This window comes from Schistocerca piceifrons, chromosome 8, assembly GCF_021461385.2.
Source record: "Schistocerca piceifrons isolate TAMUIC-IGC-003096 chromosome 8, iqSchPice1.1, whole genome shotgun sequence".
NCBI lineage: Eukaryota > Metazoa > Arthropoda > Insecta > Orthoptera > Acrididae > Schistocerca > Schistocerca piceifrons.
This window is the reverse complement of record NC_060145.1, coordinates 199,201,162-199,226,472: the sequence shown is the minus strand read 5'-3', so window position 1 is coordinate 199,226,472 and position 25,311 is coordinate 199,201,162. Positions and strand designations below refer to the sequence as shown.

The 25,311-nt window shown below is 37.1% G+C and overlaps 1 protein-coding gene across 1 annotated transcript in view; it reads left to right on the top strand.

Moving 5' to 3' along the window:
* The window catches only part of LOC124711272, a 139,327-nt gene that overhangs the window by 28,055 nt on the left and 85,961 nt on the right, over positions 1 to 25,311 (top strand). The window contains exons 3-4 of the mRNA XM_047241256.1: positions 7,338 to 7,518; positions 17,505 to 17,737. Of these exons, the coding sequence (XP_047097212.1) occupies positions 7,338 to 7,518; positions 17,505 to 17,737 (414 nt within the window). The remainder of the gene's footprint in view (positions 1 to 7,337; positions 7,519 to 17,504; positions 17,738 to 25,311) is intronic.

Genomic DNA, 25,311 nt, shown 5'->3' with positions numbered 1-25,311 from the left:
GACGAAGCACGCGAAAAAGGAAGATTAAAAAAATCATATAGTATGGGGAGTCCCAAAACAACAAAGTTTACTTCAAGTAAAAGTGTAGAGGAGATACCATTAATTCATAGCTGATGTGAAGATGAAGTTTGCTGTTGTCCCCATATCTGCTGTGTCTAATGCCGATCAGTCAGGTTTTGTGAAAGAACTGTGAGCAAACAGCAGTTTATCATTTCTAGTCAAAAAAAGATGGAGTCTGTGTGCAATCTGTTAATGCTATGAAACATTTATGTACAACAATGACAGTGATAAGTGTGAGGGAAATACTGTTTCTGCAGCTTTGTATCTGCCTTCAGGGACCTCGAAACATATTAAGACCAAAAATAAAAAGATAATTGTTTAGTAGGAAAAATCTTATAATCGGCCTATCAGAATCTCAAAAACATGGAAAGAATAATTTTTTAACATTTCATTTGAAACGGTTTGCAGCCAGTTGCAGAAATTAATTCATTATTTTTGTTGGACTCTTGGTCTGTAGCGAAACCTCCGTCTTTTCAGGAGGTCAATGAAAGGACTGTTAATATAATTCAGATTCAACCAAGAACAACCAAAGTGACTCTCCATAAAGAAGTTTTTCGACTGTGAAAAATATTTTAAAGGAAATTGTCAGACAGTGTAATATCCTTTAGCTCTTTGCCATTTGAGATTTATCAGGAGAACATTTTCAGACAGTATAATATCCTGTAGCTCCTTACCATTTGAGGTTTATCAGGAGAACATCATTCTTAAATTGCAGTCATTTGTACAAAATCACTGTGCATTGGCATGTTTTACGAGTTTCTTTAAATTTTCGCGGTATGCAGTATAATAATCAGAGTTACGGCCAGTATCATTACATATCTGTCTAAATAAAACCAGTAATTATTGAGGTGCCTGAAAACATTATATTTTCGTTTGTCAGGTGTGCATGGTGTAAGGAAAATGTTTATTTTCAACAATCAAATGACACTCTTCCTTCATTGTGACGGACTATGAGGAATAAACAAAGTACACATTGTCACTGAAATATATGATACTAAAATTATCATAAGAATTGTGCTGCAGGAATAGTGTAAGAAATATTTCATTTCAATACATGAAACTAATGATTGATGGAAGTCTTGTGTAATGTAATACCAAACACTGTCTTAATTTTATTTTCCTCTGCAAGTCACCTTTGTAAGAATAACATATAAAATAGTTTAGCTGTCTATATTAACTGCTCCTTATTTGAAACATTAATGATACATGACATTTTTTCATGGTTCAGGTGCTTCAATTTCACAGGTGTCACTCCAGATATTTCCACTATACAACGCTCTGCTCTTGTGTCACAGCCAATTGTGTGCTAGCCAGGAAGGGCTGTACAAACTGCTGTGATAAGCTTAGCATTGTGTGACAAAAATGAGTAACTTCAACAATTTTTATAAAATACTGTGATGCGTCTTAGCATTTCTTTCGTTGTATTCCTCCTGCATAAAAAATTTCAGTGTTGGTTTTAACAAGTCGGATTGGAACATTCCCATGTGAGTCAGTCCTCCAAATGATCATATCTTTTTCAATTTCTTCTGATCTTTCCTGCAGCCATTTGACCTTGGCTGCCCTGCACTTCCTACTTATTTCATTTCTAAGGGATTTATATTTGTGTATTCCTGTCTTTTTTCCCGAACAGTTTTGTACTTCCTTCTTTCGTCTTCAGTTGAAATATGTCTTTGACTGAACTATCTACATTGGTGTTACTTATTGCAGTATCTACATCTTTAGCAAACTTCAAATGCTTCTCATAATTCCACAGTACGTCAGTAACCCATTTCCTTCTACACTGATTCTTTTGGAAGATTCTCTTGAACTTCAATTTACTCTTCATCATTATTAAATTTTTGCTTGAGTCTATATCTGCACCTGGGTCAGCCTTACAACCTAATATCTGATTTCAGAATCTGTGTCCAACCATTATGTAATCCAGCTGGAACCTACCCTTTTCTCTGAGTTTTTTTTCATCCACACCTCCTTCTCTTGTGATTCTTGAACAAGAGTATTTGCTATTACCATCTGAAATTTATTGTAGAACTCAATTAGTCTTTCTCCTCTCTCATTCCTACTGCCAAGCCCATATTATTCCATAACCCTTTCTTCTATTCCTTGCCCTACAACCACATTCCAGTCTCGCATGATTATTAGATTTTCATGTGAATTACCCATTTGATATCCTCATATACTTTATCTCTTCATCTGCTGCTTGCTACATTTGCAGTTTACCCGGACTGTTGCTGTTGGCATTGGTTTGCTGTCGAATCTGATGACGAGAAACCTATCACAGAACTGTTCACAGTAATTCATTCTGTCACCTCCTTACCTATTCATAAAAAGTTGTACTTCTGTTATATCATATTCTGTTGCTATTGATACAAACATATATTTGTCTGACCAGAAATCCTTATCTTCTTTCTGTTTCACTCCACTGATCCCTACAACATCTGGATTGAGTGTATGCATTTTCGTTTTCAGATTTTCTGGCTTCCCTACTACTTTCAGAATTGTGACATTCCATGCTGTGTAACCTGTAAAAAGTTATTCAGTTGTTGGTTATTCCATCATTTTTCTCATGGTCACCTCCCCCTTGGCAGTCCCCTCCCAGAGATCCAAATGTGGGACTAATCCAGAATCTTTTGCCAATGGAGAAATCATCATGACACTTTTCAGCTACAGGCCACATACCTGATATGTAAGTCTTTAGGCATTTATTTAAGGCATGCTTCATATGGTGTCTACTAGTTGCACTGACTTCACCATTAGTTTGGTTTCATACTCCATGATTAAGCAAGCTGTGCTCAATTTTTGGTTTTGTACGTATCCATCCTATAGTGGTAGAGCACATTATCTTCAGCCTGATAGTTATTCATTTATGGAATTGTTGTTTTCTGTGTAATATATCCTGTACCAACGTGTAATTATTATTTCCTGACAATTGCATTTATTGTATTGCGCTTAACGTGTCTTATCTTAGGTGTGTGCCTTTCTTTTAGTAATGTAGATTTAGCATTATCTGTATCAGATTGCTGTGTGAGATACTGTGGGGATGAGGTGTGGATGTTAGCAACTGAATTTGCTTGGTTTTCCTCACCTTCCTTTGGCACTGTTCCTTGCTGTGGCCACTCTATGGTTTTGTGTGTGTGTGTGTACTGGTGCATCTCCTTGTACTCCGTGCAGCAGTTAGTTTTGTAGGTCATACTGTATGTACTAGACATGCTGCTACCTGAGCGCTTTTATTGTAAGTTACCTTTTGCAGTTCAGCAATTGGCATTGTGGTTATTTGTAATGATACTTATGCCCTGATGTTGTGGCTTTCTCAAGTCTATGCCACATCTCTGGCTGTACACTGTAGATCGTCAGGTTATTATTTTTCCGTCTCTGAGCGCATATTTACGGATACAGTCACACTTTTTGGTCAGGTCCTGTTTACCTCAATTCTTTTGCTTGACCCAACATTTTTCATGCCTCACCCACCCAGGTTCACTCATAATACTGGATTAAAAAAATTGTTAATTTTTCTATGTGACTTGTACAGTTTTGTTGTATGCAATTAAGTTATGTTCTGCTGATGGTTTACAGTTTTAATGACCCTTCTGATGTTAATTAATTTGTATAGTATTCTACTTAGTTGCCATTAATTATTACAGTAGCTGTTGAGGAGGAGATTAGTATCCTTAAGTCCTGGTAGTGTACATGCCTTTATCCAAACACAGGAACTTTGAAATTACAAATGCAGTGGATTTTATTCAGCTTGAACAATAATAAACACATTGCCTACATACTTTATCAGTGTAGACACACTTGTTGGGAAGATTTCCTTCCTCTAAGAACTTGTTCCAAAATATTGTGTTATGTAGAGAGACTGTTACTAAGTAACTATTTATTTGATTTCTAAATGATTCCATCTTTTCTCTGCTTATTGTTCTCTTTGGTAATTTGTTCTACAGGAATTAACCCAGCATTTCTGGATTCCTCCCAAGTTATTTTAAGCTATCTCATTTAAATGTGGTAATGACATCAATTTTGTCTATAGTAATTATGTATGCTTCATTTTAACAAAGCTAATTAAAAAAGTTACACAGTGGATTTAGGATAACATGATTTGGTGTAAAGGGCTCTAACCAACGTATCCTGAGTAGGAGCTCAAAATCTTCTCTAGCTCGTTACTTTGACTTGGGATTTAATAGCTTTGGAATTAAAGCTATCAGTTGCAATACCTAGAATTTATTCCATAAATAATGCTGTAGTTTGCAAGGATTAGTAATTATGGTTCACAATCTCATCTCGATGAATAAACCACAGTTCACATTAACAATCATCATTGTATGTTGGCAAGATTTTGAAATGAGTCGAGATCTCAAGCAGTATAGGCCATGATCTTATCATATTTTGAGTCATAGAAAGTTGTATGGTTAGTAAGCAGCGATTGCACAGCAACGAATTGACTGTGTATGAAGATTATACTGCTACTGGGACAGAACACCCATTCTGGAGGGTATCTCTTCTAGTGAAACGAACAAATCGTCCAGAGCTTGCTACTGCTGCAGTGTATTCTTACAATGAGCTGTGTTGACTTAGTACGTGAGGTGGACCTCCGTCACTGCCCGCCGTGTGTGTGTGTAATACTATAAATATATATAAGGCTGTTGTCGTTTCCTACCCATTACTACTATTTACTGTTGCACAGCCTCAACAGATTTCTTCTTAATGTAAACACAACATTAACTGCCGATGCTCCAAGTAAGCTGACCTGCATACAAGCACTTGTTACATTAAATTGAGTGAGTAGTGCTGCGCACTCACACATCGAGAAAACAGTGCCCTGACCTCCAACATTGATATGATAAAACAAAACTTCAGTAGAATATTCTGCATAACCCACTGGTCAATTTTAAACAATTTCCCAGAAAAAGGCACATAGACCTATGGATCCTCCTTTAAGAAAATGCCTCAGTCATCATTTAGTTCATGGTGCTGTGTAGCACTGTATTGCTTTTGCTTTCTACGGATCTGGTGAAGTCCCATTACCTTCTATTATTGGCCTAAGAACTTACTCTGTGTAACCTGTGTGCCTATACAATGGCATCCAGGGGGAAGCAAGAATTTGGTTTTAAATATTTAGCATAGTTATTGATTAAATTTAAAATTTTAAAATGCTGTCAAAATTGCTCATCTCTAAGAGCTATTTTCTTACACTAAAAGTTTAACACAATAACATGAGAATTACAGTTAAAAACTGTGTGTTTGTCTTGATGCAGCATAAATGACAGCACCCTAATACCTGGGCTTTACTCACTCAGTATTTGAGAATGAGTTCACTTAGTGATTTATTCCAACAAACTTAACACGTAATTTCAAACCTTTACAAAACTTTTTCTCACTGACCGATCACCACCACTGCCACCATCACGACGACAACAACAACACGCACACACACACACACACACACACACACACACACACACACACACAATGAAAGGAAAAATGTTTATCACTTATTAAATTTTCGCTGTTCATATAGTAAAATCTCAGCATCAGACATAAGGTTTTAATTTACAATTTCTTTACTGCCAACTGATAATGGACCTTCACTTCCAGTTAATATTTTTGAATGAGACCTGCTTGCTGTTGTATGGGAAAGGCAAGTATTCCAAAGAATAATGAATGTGCAGATAAGAGTCACTACTTTTGCGCAATAATGGTCGAAATAAATTTTGACATAAAAAGTAAAATTAAGTAATTTTGAAATTTGGAGTAAGTAAACTGAATTTGATATAATTTTAGATTTCAAATTACTTAAGAACAGTCACCAGTTCACTGTGTGAGCAAAAATTGCTGTAATGAGTATTAATTGTGTATAGGCTGTAATTACAAGCTAATCACTGAATTATTATCAGGCAAGAACGGAAACAAAAGCACTAACCCAGGCTCAGATCTAAAAGCACAGTAATATCATGACTTCATCAGAAAACCAATTTGTACTGAACACATGCATGTAAATGTTAATTGTTTGAAAAACTGTTCACTTAACAAATAGCTTTGCATTACTCACTGTAATGGCTAACTCTTACTGATATTAGAAATGGAAATGTTCATAAACACTTGTTTCCTATTATAGTAAGTTACTTCTGGAAAGTTCATAATGTTTCATTTAGCTAAGAATAAGTGATTTTACATTACAGTATTACATAATTTGCAAATATAGGCAGAGTTTACAATTCATACGAAAAACATGAAATATATTATTCTGAAGTAATACTTTGTCAACATTCCTAACTAGGCCATTTTTTTACTACATCCTAATTAATTAGTTCATTTGAATTAATTCTTTGACATTTAACTATATGACAACATTAATAAAATAATAAAATGTACATATGACAGAAATTAAATCAGAACTTCATTACGATTACAGAACTAATTATGTGAAAAATTTATTAGACACTGTATTGTTGTGTCAGACTATTCACAGCACAGTGTGCAGACAGTATCCACATATATCACTGAATGTTTCATAAGATTATATCATTGTCTGACACATAGTTCAGGAGGTATGATATCATGATCGTTGAGCTGCTTGAAAAACTGCCTTGTGCTTAAAATGTAGTATAAATTAACCAGACTATGTTCATCCAGTCTTTGATAATGAGAGCACTTAGTGATTTCCAAGAACCTTTAAGTGTAATTTAAAGCCTTTCCAAAACATTTTTTCAGTTACATGCAAAGCAGTTAGGTGTTTGAAGCTGATTTGTACGTGGGAGTTCAGTTCGTTGAAGGTTCAGGAGTTTACTGTACAGCATTCTTTTTTAAATTTGTTAAAGAACAATTCATCTCAGAATTTGATGTTGAAATGCTGTTTGTTCACAATGTCCTGAACTGGGGTCCCTATTTCTGGACCAACACAGAAGGCTGTTGAAGTGGGTCGACTTCGGCTCACTAATGTTTTGTGTCCTGCCTTTGCCATCATTGGCGATATAATAATACAGTACCCTTGTGTACTGCAGCCATTGCAATTTTGTTCTTGTAACGTGCTGTGCTAAACCAGTAAGAACGTGTGTAGTGCCAGCAGTGTGTGACGAAAACAGCTTATTCTCCCTGCAATGCCACCCCCCTTTTCCCTCAGCTGCCCATGTGCTGGGAGCTGGTGGGCTGAGCTTGCTTCCTCTGATCTGCACAACTCCCTGAGAATTTATTTAGGACATTGTGAATAAACTATATTGAACACCATGTTAGTAACTAACATAAATAAATTTATACTGCTATCTTTGTATTCTTCTCTATGGCAGATACAACTAGTTATGAACCAGGCCTTTGGTTCTCCACTGCAAGGAGTTCCAACAACACCTGTTGAAGATGATGATGGTGAACTATTTGAAAAAGAGGTGCCATCCCTTGGCACAGTAAGCAGCAGCTCTGCTGATAATAATGATGAGAAAGGAGAACATAGATTAAAAATTCCAACAGAAGGTAAATTAAATTAAAGTGTGCTCATATTTGAATCTGAAATTTATTCAGACATTGGAATTAAGCTGCTAGATCTATCTCTATCCTGTCCTAGATGCCTAAAATTTTGTACAGTCTTACAGGTTGTTAGTATTAGTCAACTGATTCAGTTGTTTACAAGGCTGAAGCGTAAAATAATCAAGAAACTGTAGTTGTATATTAGGCTTTATTGGAATGTGAGTAGAAGTAGTACATTACAGAGCCTTAAGTTCAGTTCACTGCAATAATTAAAATGGTGAACCCATCAATTATTATGTCCCTCTATGACTTGCCACCCAGAATAACATGCTGCACCCTTGCTACCAACTGATCTTCTCCCCATTTCTATTCAATACCTCCTCATTAATTATGTGATCTATCCATCTAATCTTCAGCATTCTTCTGTAGCACCACATTTCGAAAGCTTCTATTCTCTTCTTGTCCAAACTATTTATCGTTCATGCTTCACTTCCATACATGGCTACACTCCATACAAATACTTTCAGGAACGACTTCCTGACACTTAAATTTATACTCGATGTTAACAAATTTCTCTTCTTCAGAAACGCTTTCCTTTCCATTGCCAGTCTACATTTTATATCCTTTCTACTTTGACCATCATCAGTTATTTTGCTCCCCAAATAGCAAAACTCATTTACTACTTTAAGCGTCTCATTTCCTAATCTAATTCCCTCTGCATCACCCGACTTAATTTGACTACATTCCATTATCCTCGTTTTGCTTTTGTTGATGTTCATCTTTTATCCTCCTTTCAAGACACTGTCCATTCCGTTCAACTGCTCTTGGAAGTCCTTTGCTGTCTCTGACAGAATTACAGTGTCATCGGCAAACCTCAAAGTTTTTATTTCTTCTCTATGGATTTTAATTCCTACTCCAAATTTTTCTTTTGTTTCCTTTACTGCTTGCTCAATACACAGATTGAATGACATCAGGGATAGGCTACAATCCTGTCTCACTCCCTTCCCAACCACTGCTTCCCTTTCATGCCCCTCAACTCTTGCCAGCAATCTGGTTTCTGCACAAATTGTAAATAACCTTTCGTTCTCTATATTTTACCCCTGCCACCTTCAGAATTTGAAAGAGAGTATTCCAGTCAACATTGTCAAAAGCTTTCTCTAAGTCTGCAAATGCTAGAAACGTAGGTTTGCCTTTCCTTAATCTATCCTCTAAGATGGGAAATAGTGTCAGTATTGCCTCACGTGTTCCAACATTTCTACGAAATCCAAACTGACCTTCCCCAAGGTCTGCTTCTACCAATTTTTCCAATTGTCTGTGAAGAATTCACGTTAGTATTTTGCAGCCGTGACTTATTAAACTGATAGTTCGGTAATTTTCACATCTGTCAACACTTGCTTTCTTTGAGATTGGAATTATAATATTCTTCTTGAAGTCTGAGGGTATTTCAGCTGTCTCATATGTCTTGCTCAGCAGATGATAGTGTTTTGTCAGGGCTGGCTCTCCCAAGGCTGTCAGTAGTTCTAATGGAATGTCGTCTACTCCCGGGGCCTTGTTTCGATTTAGGTCTTTCAGTGCTCTGTCAAACTCTTCACGCAGTATCATATCTCCCATTTCATCTTCATCTACATCCTCTTCCATTTCCATAGTATTGTCCTCAAGTACATCACCCTTGTATAGACCCTCTGTATACTCCTTCCACCTTCCTGCTTTCCCTTCTTTGCTTAGAACTGGGTTTCCATCTGAGCTTTTGATATTCATGCAATTGGTTCTCTTTCCTCCAAAGGTCTCTTTTAATTTGCCAGTATCTATCTTACCCCTAGAGATATATGCCTTTACATCCTTACATTTGTCCTCTAGCCATCCCTGGTTAGCCGTTTTGCACTTCCTGTCGATCTCATTTTTGAGAGGTTTGTATTCCTTTTTGCCTGTGTCATTTATTGCATTTTTATATTTTCTCCTTCCATAAATTAAATTGAATATATCATCTATTACCTAAGGATTTCTACTAGCCCTTGTCTTTTTACCTACTTGATCCTCTGCGGCCTTCACTATAACATCCCTCAAAGCTACCCATTTTTCTTCTGATGTATTTCTTTCCCCCACTCCTGTCAATCGTTCCCTAATGCTCTCCCTGAAACACTCTACAACCTCTGGTTCTTTCAGTTTATCCAGGTCTCATTTCCTTAAATTCTCACCTTTTTGCAGTTTCTTCAATTTCAATCTACAGTTCATAACCAATAGATTCTGGTCAGAGTCCACATCTGCCCCTGGAAATGTCTTACAATTTAAAACCTGGTTCCTAAATCTGTGTCTTACCGTTATATAATATGTCTGAAACCTTCCAGTATCTCCAGGCCTCTTCCATGTATACAACCTTCTTTCATGATTCTTGAACCAAGTGTTAGCTATGGTTAAGTTATGGTCTGTGCAAAATTCTACCAGATGGCTTCCTCTTTCATTTCTTACCCCCAATCCATATTCAACTACTATGTTTCCTTCTCTCCCTTTTCCTACTCTTGAAGTCCAGTCACCCATGCCTATTAAATTTTCATCTCCCTTCACTACCCGAATAATTTCTTTTATCTCATCATACATTTCATCAATTTCTTCATCATCTGCAGAGCTAGTTCGCATATAAACTTGTACTACTGTAGTAGGCATGGGCTTCGTGTCTATCTTGGCCACAATAATGCGTTCACTATGCTGTTTGTAGTAGCTTACCCTCACTCCTATTTTTTTATTCATTATTAAACCTACTCCTGCATTACCCCAATTTGATTTTGTATTTATAACCCTGTATTAACCTGACCAGAAATCTTGTTCCTCCTGCCACCGAACTTCACTAATTTCCACTATATCAAACTTTAACTTATCCATTTCCCTTTTTAAATTTTCTAACCTACCTGCCCGATTAAGGGATCCTGATATTGCACACTCTGATCTGTAGAATGCAGGTTATCTTTCATCCATGCTGGTTGACCTGGAGGAGGTCACTCTTAGGAGATAACTCATTATGTTTGAGCCCAGTGTGTCTTAGGATTCTAAAACAGGGTCATTGTTGGTGGCTGCAGGAACATGTGACCCAATGTCCACCACATCATCCATGGAATTTATTTCACCTGTTTCTCTTCCTGTAAGGCTACCTTGAAACATTCTGTCATATGTTCATTAATTATTCTGTTTTCCATCATAGCACTTTACAGCAATCAGTTAAGGTGTTGAGAATGGCTGGTTGTGCATCATGATCAGAGAGGCAATTCATTTCCTGTAATTATTTACTATAATTTATTGTTATTGTTATTGTCTCTATCAATGTACCAACACTTTCATTTGGTAAGTTACAGCATCTTTGTTTTTAGATATATTTACTATAATTTGTATCACTTATTAAGTGTTTGCCAGCAAAAATGTTATCTATTAATGTATTGCTTTCCTGTGTTACTCTGATGGGAAATTAACCACAGAATACATGTTGTAAGTGATGAATAGTATTTCCAAATCATTCTTTTTATCTGAGTCATTCAGAAAATTAATATTATGATCTGCAAGACTACCCTGTGTTTTCTTTTGTTTTGTAGGAGGTATAATAATGACACAATTTTTTGTAAGAATATTTGAAAGTTTCTCATTGGAGAAACCTTTCAAGGCTGTCTGTCTGAATGAGGTATTTAATCTAAAAAATCCCTACCTTTCCCATCTGTCAACACAAGAATTTTACCATTGATGGTGGCATGCCCCAGTTTACTCCTTTGCCTCTCTCGCGTCCCTTGTCCTATAGTTTCAGCTATCAGGTCAGATAATTTATCTTTTCCGCTCCTGTTAGGATGTAGGGTATTTATTGTATATCCTCATCTCCCAAAAGCTAAAACTGGCACAGCACCAATGTAGCTCCACTTGAAGTTAGCAGTAACTCGAGTAGTTCCCAATTAACTCGTCGGGTGGCTTTGTTTGCCTAAGGTTTATCGTGGACCATGTCGCTGCGGAACCTCAACAAAGCCCACACTTGTGCATGATGTTTCTACATGTAACTTCTCCAGGACACTCTTGATACAGTGTTGTCTATTCTTGGCCAAGCTGTTGCTTGCTTCTCCAGTCATCATTACCTAGTCCTCTTCCCTCAGATCCTTTGTCAGTGCTTCAGTATCCTCTGTTACATGGCCGAGGCTGTAATTAGGTTTTAGAACACTGGTGACCTGGCACAATGATCCTAGCTTTTCCTGCAAGTCATGGCTTACATTCCTCCCATGACTGCTACCTAGCAGGAAGACCTTTTGTTTTCTATGCAGCTCTGTTTCCGACTTCTCTCTTAAATTATTATTAAATGGTGTGTGGCATCCCCTAATTTCTTCTACAGCTGGATGGAGCCCCTCCCCTTGAACAGGTAACAGGAGGATATATCTGTACTTTAACCCAGTGATAATAGAACTGTTTCCCACTCCCCCCCCCCCTCTTAATCTTGGAAATTCAAACAAATAAATCAGAATTAAGTTTATTCTGTGTTTATCATAAACAAATTTAAACTTAAGCATAGATTTTTCCCTTCTTATGCATTTTTCTCTCTCTACTGAGTGATACGACTGAAAACATGAATCTTCAAACAAAGGAAAGTCCAGAAAGGACAGTGGCCAGAGACAGTGATCATGTGTGTGTGAGTTATGCATGTGAGAATGTGTGTGTGTGATTTCTACTTCAGAAGATTGGCTTTTGGCTGGAAGCTGAAATGTATAGCAGTCTTTTTTTTTGTGCCTGTCTGCGACACAATGTCTCCTGTACATGATAACTAGCAGTCTGTCCTTTTCATAACATTGAAAGTGTTAAACTTTCGTGTTTCACAGTTAGTTTCAGCCTTTCAGTCCATTGTCCAAGTGATTTTGTGGTTCTGTGTGAAATAGAATATGTTGTATTACCTCCATGAATAGAAATGTAATGATGTGAATGTAAATTTATGTCAAATACATGTACCTGCAATAAAAACTACGTCTTACAAATGGAGTTCTACTCATGTTGGTTTACAAATACTATCTTATTAATCGAAGAGTAAAGCTAAACTTGAAATAAATGGAATAATAATTTCAAATACCACAGTCCAGTACAATCAGTCACGACACTGTTCACGACACTATCTGCTGCAAAAGTTGTTACCGTGTGATGGCTGGAGCAACACTTACACTCCAAGCAGTGAGAAAGCAGTCTGTCACACGCCTGATAAGGGCAGTATCTGTTTTTCATCCCTTTTCTACGTGATTTAAGAAACAGTTGTTACATTTTTGCATTCCAAGCATTAGTAAATTATCAAAAGACATAATGTTGTCAAACTAGAAGTAAAAATAGCCGAATCTCCCTGACTCAGTGACATAAGCTACAATTTATTCATGAAGAAATACTTTTGAATACGTATAAAATTGCAGCTTACTCTGCTGAAAACAAAAGAATATGAACACACATGATGTATGCATGAGAAGCATCCCTCCTGTTGTTATCCTTATGTTGTTGTTGTTGTTGTTGTTGTGGTCTTCAGTCCTGAGACTGGTTTGATGCAGCTCTCCATGCTACTCTATCCTGTGCAAGCTGCTTCATCTCCCAGTACCTACTGCAACCTACATCCTTCTGAATCTGCTTGGTGTATTCATCTCTTGGTCTCCCTCTACGATTTTTACCCTCCGCGCTGCCCTCCAATACGAAATTGGTGGTCCCTTGGTGCCTCAGAACATGTCCCACCAACCGATCCCTTCTCCTAGTCAAGTTGTGCCACACACTTCTCTTCTCCCCAATCCTATTCAACACCTCCTCATTAGTTATGTGATCTACCCATCTAATCTTCAGCATTCTTCTGTAGAACCACATTTCGAAAGCTTCTATTCTCTTCTTGTCCAAAATATTTATCGTTCATGCTTCACTTCCATACATGGCTACACTCCATACAAATACTTTCAGAAACGACTTCCTGACACTTAAATTTATACTCGATGTTAACAAATTTCTCTTCTTCAGAAACGCTTTCCTTTCCATTGCCAGTCTACATTTTATATCCTTTCTACTTTGACCATCATCAGTTATTTTGCTCCCCAAATTGCAGAACTCGTCTACTACTTTAAGAGTCTCATTTCCTAATCTAATTCCCTTAGCATCACCTGACTTAATTCGACTACTTTCCAGTATCCTCATCATGCTTTTGTTGACATTCAATCGTATATCCTTCTTTCAAGACACTGTCCATTCCGTTCAACTGCTCTTCCAGGTCCTTTGCTGTCTCTGATTGAATTACAATGTCATAAGTGAACCTCAAAGTTTTCAGTTCTTCTCCATGGATTTTCATTCCTACTCCAAGTTTTTCTTTTGTTTCTTTTACTGCTTGCTCAATATACAGATTGAATAACTTTGGGGAGAGGCTACAACCCTGTCTCACTCTCTTCCCAACCACAGCTTCCCTTTCATGCCCCTCAACTCTTAACTGCCATCTGGTTTCTGTACAAATTGTAAATAGCCTTTCGTTCTCTATATTTTACCCCTGCCACCTTCAGAATTTGAAAGAGAGTATTCCAGTCAACATTGTCAAAAGCTTTCTCTAAGTCTACAAATGCTAGAAACGTAGGTTTGCCTTTCCTTAATCTAGCTTCTAAGATAAGTCGTAGGGTCAGTATTGCCTCACGTGTTCCAATATTTCTACGGAATCCAAACTGATCTTCCCCTAGGTCGGCTTCTACTAGTTTTTCCAATGTAATTGGATAGACAAGAAAAATCTATTCACCAATCGACAACAGGAGAACATGCACACAAAAGGTATTAGGCATGCAAGCTTTTAGAGCCAGTGGCTCCTTCTTCTGGCAAAAGGGCTGAAGGGGAAGGAAGTGGGATGAGGGAGAACAACTGGTGAAGTTTAGGAAATGGGGAGTGTTTGGAAAACCAGTCAGAAGCCCTGATCAGGCGAGACTTAACAGAGAGAATGAGAAGGAAAGGCTCCTTCTCATTCCATCTGTTAAGTTACCCCTGACCCAGGGTTCTGAGCACTTGGTGAGTAGATTTTTTTTATTATCCAGTTACGTTATGTTGTTGTCCTTATTATGACAGGCGCGTCCATGACATGTAGCAATTTTGATGGAGTCTAACAATGGGCACATTCTTACACTTCATTCGACTTTCTGTTACTACATAAAAAGTTGTGTAATTCTTGCCATTTGTGACTCAGATTTAGCAGCAATTGAGCGATTGGTTTCTTGTGTATTGAGAAAGCCGGCTGCGGTGGCCGAGCGGTTCTAGGCACTTCAGTCCGGAACCGTGCGACTGCTACGGTCGCAGGTTCGAATCCTGCCCTGGGCATGGATGTGTGTGATGTCCTTAGGTTAGCTAGGTTTAAGTAGTTCTAAGTTCTAGGGGACTGATGACCTCAGCTGTTAAGTCCCATAGTGCTCAGAGCCATTTGAACCATTTTGATTTTTTGTATTGAGAAACAGTTTTATTGCTTTGAAGTAGTACAATCATTTCTGCATGGTTTTCTTTCAGCTGCAGTCATAGTGGCTTATTTATTGTGTTAAATAAAGTAAGTATTGCATTTTATACAAGTTTCCTACATTTCATTTTCACAGATTTGAATGGAAGTGTAGTGAACAAAACTTCATGTTGTTGGGCAGATATACAATGTCTTTCTGCTAAAAGTATTCTGCTGTTTAGTAGCCTTTTTTTGTCCTTAAAAGAAAACAACATTTTTTGGTAAATATTTATAATAATCAATTCAAGAGGATAATATATAAACTGCCTTGTAATGTACTGTTTCATACTTGTCATTATGCATAGGAAACTAAAGAAAGACAAATGTGGTGTCTCCTAGTTGTTGCTGGAGTTTTTGCATTAAAGATGCTCGTGTTTGTAAAAGTCATTCTACAAACCAACATAAGCAATTACTATCCAATTTCGCTTTCACAAGATCCCACTGAACTCAACAGTATCAATTGCTGGCCACTTAGCACAATGCTATCACAGTGGTTAACTGAAATGAATCAGACTGTCATGATTCTTATGTTAGCCTGTGTCAAATACTATGACCGTATATTTATGCATGTTTTTGAGGAAAGTTAAGAAAATAGTATGGAAAATAAAATAAGAAATAAAAATTAATATAATAGTATATAGCGGATTAAGATTAAATTTTAAATTTCATTTTACTGTATAGATGATTTCTGATTGGTCATTAGCAGAATGTGACTGAAGTTACTGAGGAATTTTTATTTTTAAGATATGTTTCCTTAATAAGAAGTGTGTCTGGTTGACTTTTTAAGTGACAGAAGATTTCGATTTCTTTTAAGATATCCATTTGGTTCCTTTTCTTAACATTATGAAAAAAATTGGAACTTTTTGTTAATGTTTTTGACTGTATGTTTGTTTTTTAGGAGATGTAGTGCAAAAGACACTTGTTGTTATTGTTGGATTTTATGTGCTCTTTAAAATGTGAAAATTTCTAGCAGTTTGCCTGATGTATACTTTGTCACATACCCTATTTTGTATATTCCTGACTTATTAAATGGACCTGTTGCACTGGTCTTATAATATTAATAATACTGTTTTCAGTATGGAACCCAATTGTGGTATTCGTATTTTTAAAAGTTATCGCTATTTTATTAAATATGGTTCCATAATAAGTCTTTCTCCCTTATTTATACTAATTTCATATGTGTCTGATTTGTGCTTAACTTTCAGTTTGTGTTGAAACATTTTTTAATTATTTTTGATTTGAAATTATTTACTCTGGCCAAATTTTTTAGTATTGCTAATTGTTTGTTGATTTCATTTTCATCAAGTTGAAAATTTATTAATCTCCATGTTATTTAGTGGAAATGTGCCTTTTTATGGGTTTCAGGGTGGCATGATCTGTCACTTATTAATGTATCTTTTAGTGGTTGCTTTCCAAAAAAAATCCAGATTTGCATACTGAATTTTCTTTTGTTATTATTACATTAGACTAGAAAATGCCACCTCCTTTTTATATCTCTAATGTTTATGTGTACCCAATGGCTCCTGTGTAACTACTTCTAGATCCACATAACACTTAAGTGGCATAAGAACCACTGAAGATGCCTAAAATTGTTGGACGAAACATGTTTGGTTAGAAGTAATTATCAAAGTTCAGTTGCAAAAGATAAGTAATAGTTAAAGATGCTCTCGTTTATAAATCATCAGCAGTTTATTGTGTTACAGATGCTCTCATTTATAAAAATCATTCTGCAAACTAATATAACCAATTATGATTCAGTTTTGCTCTCACAAGACCCCCCCCCCCCCCTCCCCCACCCCAACAGTATCACTTGCAGCTAAAATTTCTGAAGTTATCCCATGATAAACACTCTTAACACCTCCATATTGAATATACACTTTCACTTGTGTGACACCTTATTGTTCATTTTATGGAGAACATACTTTTGCCAGTAGGAAAACAAGTGTAAACGTTCCTTATGTTGACACTCTTCACTCCGTTATCACATTTTCTGTTTACATGATCAAGCTGTAAGGCAAAAAGAGAGCATTGAGACCATTAGAGTATATTCAAGCAATGAAAGCATACATGTACTATTCTTATACATCTCACAGATGAATCGTACTGACTCCCCACCTTCCCACCCTTTCTAGCTCTGCTTCCTTACAATAGATTTGCAAGCATTTGATAGGGAACAACTGATGTATTGTTTTGATATCTGCTGTATCAGTGATGTCACTCGTATCCAATAGTTTGAGTGGTGTGATCTTCAGGTAGTAATAAATCTTTCATCCCATGGTAACTTTTGTTACTCATTGTCAATAGGGAAATTAGGAATGTTCCTTCTCTTTTCTTCTTTTAATACTGCTAACTAGTCTGAATAATCAAACCCAGGTCTTGGAAAAAAGCACAGGTCACACTCGTCCACAAGAAGGGGTTTAGAAACATTCTTTATTTGTATGGCCATTAGTAGTAATATTGTTTCATGATAACAGTTTAATTTGTGTGATCCATTTTTATTTTGCAGATCCTGAAGAAACCCCATTGCCAAATACGGATTTATCAAGACTGACAGAGGAACGAAAAGTATATGTGCGGCGAGTATCAAGTCATGTGTCACAATTGACTCGGAGAGCTGCAAATCGCTACAGAGACAGTCACTACACACATCTCTTTGACTGTGCTCTGCTTATTGGTCTCAACCTTGATTGTGAGAAGAGGGTAAAGGTTCCTTATATCAAGTCCAAATATCCCCCTCAGGTGAGGTTCAAAATGACATTAATTGTATTTATAACACTGGGGAACATTTTGTAACACAATTTCTGTTGAAATCTATTTTTGATCCGTTTTAGAGTTAAATAGGCTTGTTTATTTCAAAACTATGGGCAGTTTTCTTCTACCACATCAAGTTTTTTCTGTACTCTGTATGTGAATGTGACTACCGTGGAACACAACAAGCACTATTGCTCTCCTATTGGCTGACATAAACCTTCTCGAAGAGACGAGGAGAGGGATGAATGATGCCGTAGCAAACTAGCAACAGGTTCATATTATATATATCAGTTCAGTTATGCTTGCAATACTGTAGTGAGACATTCTGTGTCACTCTGATACAGTGAAGTGCATTCTGATGTTGAGTCTGAGCTCTTGTTTATATACCTGGATTAGCAGGGTTTAGTTTTTATTTATGTATGAATAAAAACCTTTCCTTACGTCTGCCTTTAGTAGTTCATGTTGTGAGTGCTTAAACAGCTATGATTCATTTTGTTTATAAGTGGCAGTTTTACCATTCCCAGTCAGAGAACAAACATTGTTACATTTTTAAGGCAAGCCCATTGTGCCTATTTTAAAATGGAATTTGGGGTTAAGATAAATCATGGGTCTCTTACAAAGTTTGCAAGCATAATGTTTACATATGTCATCCAAAGAAATGTGATAAACTTCCATTTTTGTACACCTATAATTAGGTGAAAGCCTTTAGATCTCTCAATTAATTGTTACTTCCCTATAGTGAAAACTCCAGGATACAACAAGAAAAACAAATGTAAAATAATCCTAGTTTCCCCATCAGCTGTATGCCTGCTGTGTTCATCAACTGAAATCCCAGTGCCAGTTTTCACAGAATTACGCTCTTTGGAAATATAGGAGTATGAGTCTGGTAAAGATCAACATGACCCCAAAATGAAGATTTTGCCTTTGAAGATGATATTGTTTGTGTGAGATTTCAGCAGCATGAGTTGAATTATTCGAAACAGTGTGTGGGACTAGCCAAAAACACTTCAGAACTGTTAGCATCAAGACAGCATGAAAAAAACTTGCTTCAAAAAGAAGCTGAGGTATCCTACATTCAATTAGCAGAAAGTACTTTTCTGCACTATTTTTGAATTGATGATGGATTAGTATATTGCCATAATGTATGTGGTTCAGTGTAGGAGTTGGGAGTTCCAGCCTATAACACTACTGAATGGTGATAATTAATCGATAGCTCAAAGCGAAACTTGAAGTGTATTTTCTTCCACACTAGAAATTTAATTGATGCAATCCCAACAGGCCATTCAGTTTGACTGGGTAAAGAATATGAAGACAGAGAGAGATTTCAGTGTGTTGCAGAGGTTGGCAACTTGTTTTAAATTTTCAGAAATGTAAAATTTTGCACTTCACAAAGCAAAAAAACGTAATATGCTATGACTATAATATCAATGAGTCACTGTTGGAATCTGCCACCTCATACATGTACCTGGGTGTAACACTTTGTAGGGATATGAAATGGAATGATCACATAGGTTCATTTGTGGGTAAAGCTAGTGGTAGACTTTGGTTTATTGGTAGAATCCTGGGGAAGTGCAATCTGTCTACAAAGGAGATTGCTTGCAAATAACTCGTGTGTCCGGTTCTAGAATATTGCTCAAGTGTGTGGGATCCATACCAGATAGGACTAACAGGGGATATTGAATGTGTACAGAGAAGGGTAGCACGAATGGTCACAGGTTTGTTTAATCTGTGGGAGTGTGTCCCAGAGATACTGAAAAGGAACTGAACTGGAAGACTCTTAAATATAGATGTAAACCATCCCAGGCGAGGGTCAGGGATTTTCTCTGCCTCGTGATGACTGGGTGTTGTGTGATGTCCTTAGGTTAGTTAGGTTTAAGTAATTCTAAGTTCTAGGGGACTGATGACCATAGATGTTAAGTCCCATAGTGCTCAGAGCCATTTGAACCATTTTTAAACCATCCCAAGAAAGTCTATTAACAATGTTTCAAGAACTGGCTGTAAATGATTACTCTTGGAATATACCACAACCCCCCTATATATTGCTCACACAGGGATCATGAAGATAAGATTAGAATAATTACTGCACACACACAGAGACAGTCAAACAGTCATTTTTCCCGTGGTCCATATGTGAATGGAACAGGAAGAAATGCTCCTGACTGGTCCAAAGGGGCGTACTCTCTGCCATGTACCTCATGGTGGTTTTCAGAGTATAGTCATTGCTTTGTTGCTATATCACATGAACTAGTGGATCATTTGTGTTGACCTTAAAATGGTCTGCTTCATCCTTGGCCAGCAACATGATATACCTTGTATCCTTGTTATTTATGTATGTGGGACAGCAGGTCTTGTGAGAAGTATTGGGTGAAATCGAATTGGCTGCCGAAATATGACCTGAAACCTGGTGATCCAAACATACAGAAAGAACATTATATTTCCCCCCTCTGCTTATAAAACTGGGCCTCATGAAGCAATTTGTTAAAGCTTTTTCAGTTGAAGGTGACTTTCTAGTATTTCATTTCAGCATTTCCTGGCCTGTCATCGGAAAAGATAAAGGCCGGAGTGTTTGATGGTCTACAGATTCGGCCACGCGCTAAAGATAAACATTTCATTGGAACAGTTACGGAACTTGAAAAGAACACTTGGTTGGCATTCAAAAACACTGTCAAAGGCTTTCTTGGAAATACATGAGCACAGTATTACACCAAAATTGTCCAGCAACTCTGGGAGAGCTTCAAAATGCTTGATTGCAAAATGGGCATGAAATTGCATTTTTTTATATAGCCTCCTCGCTGACTTCCTGGAAAATCTTAGTGCAGTCAGTGATGAGCAATTTCGTGGAGGTTTGGCCATGGAGGTGGTATATCAAGGTAGATGGGTGTACATATGATGGCTGACAACAGATGGAGCGTAAGTGAGATTGCTGATAGATTAAAAACTCCATAAGAAGCTATAAGTGAGAGTTTTTATCGTAATATATGTGTTTACTATTTGGTAAAAAAAAACTTTACTCTGTATATGAACACAATTTCACTTGGAGTAACTGTATATAGCTTTTGTATGAATCAAACTATTCTTTGTGAAGTGTATATTTGGTAAGTTTTCTCTTTATATGCAAGTTTTGTATGCTTTTTTGAGACAAAAGAGAGTATCCTATAGTTGAAAAAGTTGACGTGACAGACAAAAATCTGGGGTTGTTTTTGGACTCAGAGGCGAAAAATTAATCAAAAACAAATTACAGATCCAAGCAACCAAACTGCTGTTATCCAGTGTAATTCTGCCTTAGGAATAAGCATATTCCAGAATGAGATTTTCACTCTGCAGCGGAATAATTTATATAATCTATCGTAGATCCTTTGAACAAAAAGCCATGCCCAGGTCTTGGAAAAAAGCACAGGTCACACCCGTCTACAAGAAGGTTATTAGAAGTGATCCACAAAACTATCATCCAATATCCTTGACATCTATTTGTCGTAGAATCTTAAAACATATTCTGAGCTCAAACATAAGGTATCTGAAACAGAAATGCAGTCTGAAAACAAAGAAAGTAGGTTACAGTACACTTGTTCGCCCACTGCTTGAATACTACTCACCAGTGTGGGATCCTTACCAGATAGGGTTGATAGAAGAGATAGAGAAGATCCAACAGAGAGCAGCGCGCTTCGTTACAGAATCATTTATTAATCGCGAAAGTGTTACAGAGATGATAGACAGACTCCAGTGGAAGACTCTGCAAGAGAGACGCTCAGTAGCTTGGTACGGGCTTTTGTTGAAGTTTCACGAACATACCTTCACCGAGGAGTGTAGCAGTATATTGCCCCCTCCTACGTATATCTCACGAAGAGATCTTGAGGATAAAGTCAGAGAGATTAGAGCCCACACAGAGGCATACCGACAATCCTTTCCACGAACAATACGAGACTGGAATAGAAGGGAGAACCAATTGAGGTACTCAAGGTATCCTCTGTCACACACTGTCAGGTGGCTTGCGGAGTGTAGATGTAGATGACCTCCCTAATTCCAACCAGCATGGATTTTGAAAACATTGATAATATGAAACCCATCTCGCACTTTTTTCACATGACATACTGAAAGCTTGGATCAGGGCAGTCAACTAGACGGAGTATTTCTTGATTTTCGCAAAAGCATTTGACTCAGTAGCACACCTATGTTTACTGTAAAAAGTACGATCATATGGAGTATCAAGTGAAATTTCTGATGGGGTTTGAGACTTTTTGGTAGGAACGACGTATGTTACCTCGAATGGACAGTCATTGTCAGATGTAGAAGTAACTTCGGAAGTACCCCAGGGAAGTGTGTTGGGACCCTTGCTGTTCATTTTGTATATTTATGACTTTGCAGACAATATTAACACGTGCATCAGGCTTTTTGCAGATGATACAGTTATCTGTAATGAAGTATTATCTGACAGAAGCTGCATAAATATTCAGTCAGATATTGATAAGATTGGCAACATGCTTTAAATGTCCAGAAATGTGTAAAATTGTGCACTTCACAAAACTGTGAAGTAGTATCCTATGACTGTAGTATTAATGAGTCACTGCCGGAATCGGCCAACTCATACAAATACCTGGGTGTGACACTTTGTAAGGATGTGAAATGGAATGATCACATAGGCTCAGCCATGGGTAAAGCAGGTGATAGACTTTGGTTTATTGGTAGAACGCTGGGGAAGTGCAGTCAGTCTACAAAGAAGATTGGTTACAAATAACTCTTGCAACCAGATCTAGAATATTGCTCAAGTGTGTGGGACCTGTATCAGGTAGGACTAACACGGGATATGGAACATATACAGAGAAGAGCAGCACAAATGTTTATAGGTTTGTTTGATCCATGGGAGAGTGTCACAGAGGTATTGAAGGAACTGAACTGGAAGGAATCATGAGGATAAGATTAGCATAATTACTACACGCACGGAGGCATTCAAAATATCATTTTTCTGACGCTCCGTACATGAATAGAATGGGAGGAAACCGTAATAACTGGTACAGTGGGATGTACCCTCTGCCTTGCATCTCACGTGTTTTGTTTAGTGTAGCTGTAGATGTGTATGTAGATATAAACTTCAGCAAAATCCAACTTCTGTTACATTACATATTTACACAAAAAGTACTCTAGTACTTAACCTTTAATATGAAATAAAAATATAAACAAATAAATTTAGGTGAGGTTTATTTTGTGTTTGTTGTAAACAGATTTGAAGCTGAGTGCGCAATTACCCTTTTACAAACTTTTAACTTTGTAATGTGTTAATATAAGAGGAAATGTGAAACTTTAGTGTTATGAACTCGAACAAACGCTAACACATCTTTTTTACCTAATATAGACAATATTAACTGTTAAAACCCAATCAATAAAATAACTTTACAACAGTACGAAATGACTGTCTCATTTGCGACCAAAGGTGGCACAAGTCTGTAACTTTCCAACCACCATGTTCCGTTTGTAATTTACATTCAGGATCAAAGGTAACTGAAATTAAAGAAAGAACTGGTACACCTGCCTAATATCGTGTAGCGTCCCCGCGAGCACACAGAAGTGCCAACAACACTCTGTGGCATGGACTCGATTAATGTCTGAAGTAGTGTTGGAGGGAATTGACACCATGAATCCTGCAGGGCTGCCCTAAATCCATAGGAGTACAAGGAGGTGAAGGTCTCTTCTGAACAGCACATTGCTAGGCATCCCAGATATGCCCATTAATGTTCATGTCTGAGGAGTTTGGTGGCTAGAGGAAGTCATCAAGGGTACACAAGTGGGCCTTTGGCTCCAAAAGCACATATTGATGATGTTTTGTTGAATGGTTCACACGTTGGCACTTGTTGATGGCCCAGCATTGATATCTGCAGCAATTTGCGAAAGGGTTGCACTTCCATCACATTGAACAATTCTCTTCAGTCATTGTTGGTCCCGATCTTCCAGGATCTTTTTCCAGCCACAGCGATTTCAGAGATTTGATATTCTACTGGATTCCTAATATTCACAGCACGCTCGTGAAATGGTCATATGGGAAAATCCCCACTTCATCGCTACCTCGGTGATGCTATGTCCCATTGCTTGTTCACTGACTATAACACCATGTTGGGCAAACTCACTTAAATCTTGATAACCTGCCATTGTAGCCGCAGTATCTGATCTAATAACTGTGCCACATACTTCTTGTTTTATATAGGCGTTGTCGACTGCAGTGCCATATTCTGCCTGTTTACATATCACTGTATTTGAATATGCATGCCTATACCAGTTTCTTTGGCGCATCAGTGTATAGAAGGCTATGTTCTGACTGACTGACTCATTTATCATCGCCCAGCCCAAACCTATAAGGATAGAAACTTGAAATTTGAAGAAGGGATGAAATGGGGGATGAAAGTTTTTCTGGAAATATTTAGTTGTGCAATATTTTTTGAAGCTAAATCTTTGAAAAATTGTGTTTGGCTTCTCTGTTAGAAATAAAATATGCACAAGTCACTGTTTTTGGAAATTCAATCCCTATGGGGGTGAAATAGAGGTTTTATGAAAATATTTCATTGTGAAAGAATTTTTAAAGCTAAATCTCTGAAAATTGGTGTTTGGCTTCTCGGTTAGAAATTAAAAAATATGTGTTTCACTGTTTTTAGAAGTTCAACCCCAAAGGAGGTGAAATAGGGTCAGGTTGATTCACTGACTCGTCATTGTCCAGCCTAAACCACTGAGGATAGAAACATGAGGTTTGTAGAGGGTGTGGATCTTATACTGTTGGCATCATTTAAGGAGTTATCCAAAACTTCACTCCCAAGAGGGTGAAATTGCAGATGAAAGGCTTTTTGAAAGTAAGTCACTATTAAAGGAATTTTGAAGCTAGAACTGTGAAAACTGGTATTGGATTTCTCAGGCAGAAAATAAAAAAAATACGTGTTTCAGCATTTTTGGAAATTCAACCACTCAGCAGGTAAAATAGTGGGTGCAAGTTTTTTTAAAAATAAATAATTACTAAGAGCAACCAAAGGATTTTTAAGTGTACATGTATGAAAATTGGTATTTGACTTCTCAATTAGACATAAAAAAAATACATGTTACAGTGTTTGTGGAAATTCAACTCCTAAGGCAATGCAAGAGGGGATGAGAATTTTTAAGAAAATGTGTCGATACTGTTTTCTTTTTTTGTTTTTTTTTTAAAAAAAAAAAAACAAAAAAGCCAAATTTACGAAAATTGACATTTCACTTCTCGGTTAGATATAAAGAAATTTTTGTTAGGGGATGAAAGTTGCTATGGAAATATCTCTACAAGAACACAAAAGACATGATTAACAACTTCAGCTGCCAGAATCAGTTTTTGGTCAGAAGTACTTTCGGAAAAGACTGTGCTTGCTTTTATGACATTAATTAGCATGAAAAGCTTAGAAGGTGCTGCAATTCTATTAAATAAAAACAAAACAAAAAAAATTTCTGCAGGGCATACAGTCTGTGCGAGTGAAGCAGCGGGCGTTAAGCTAGTTTAATATAGAACTGGATGCAACTCATTATTGTTACGCTATCTGAACATGTCTCATGAGCCAAATAAA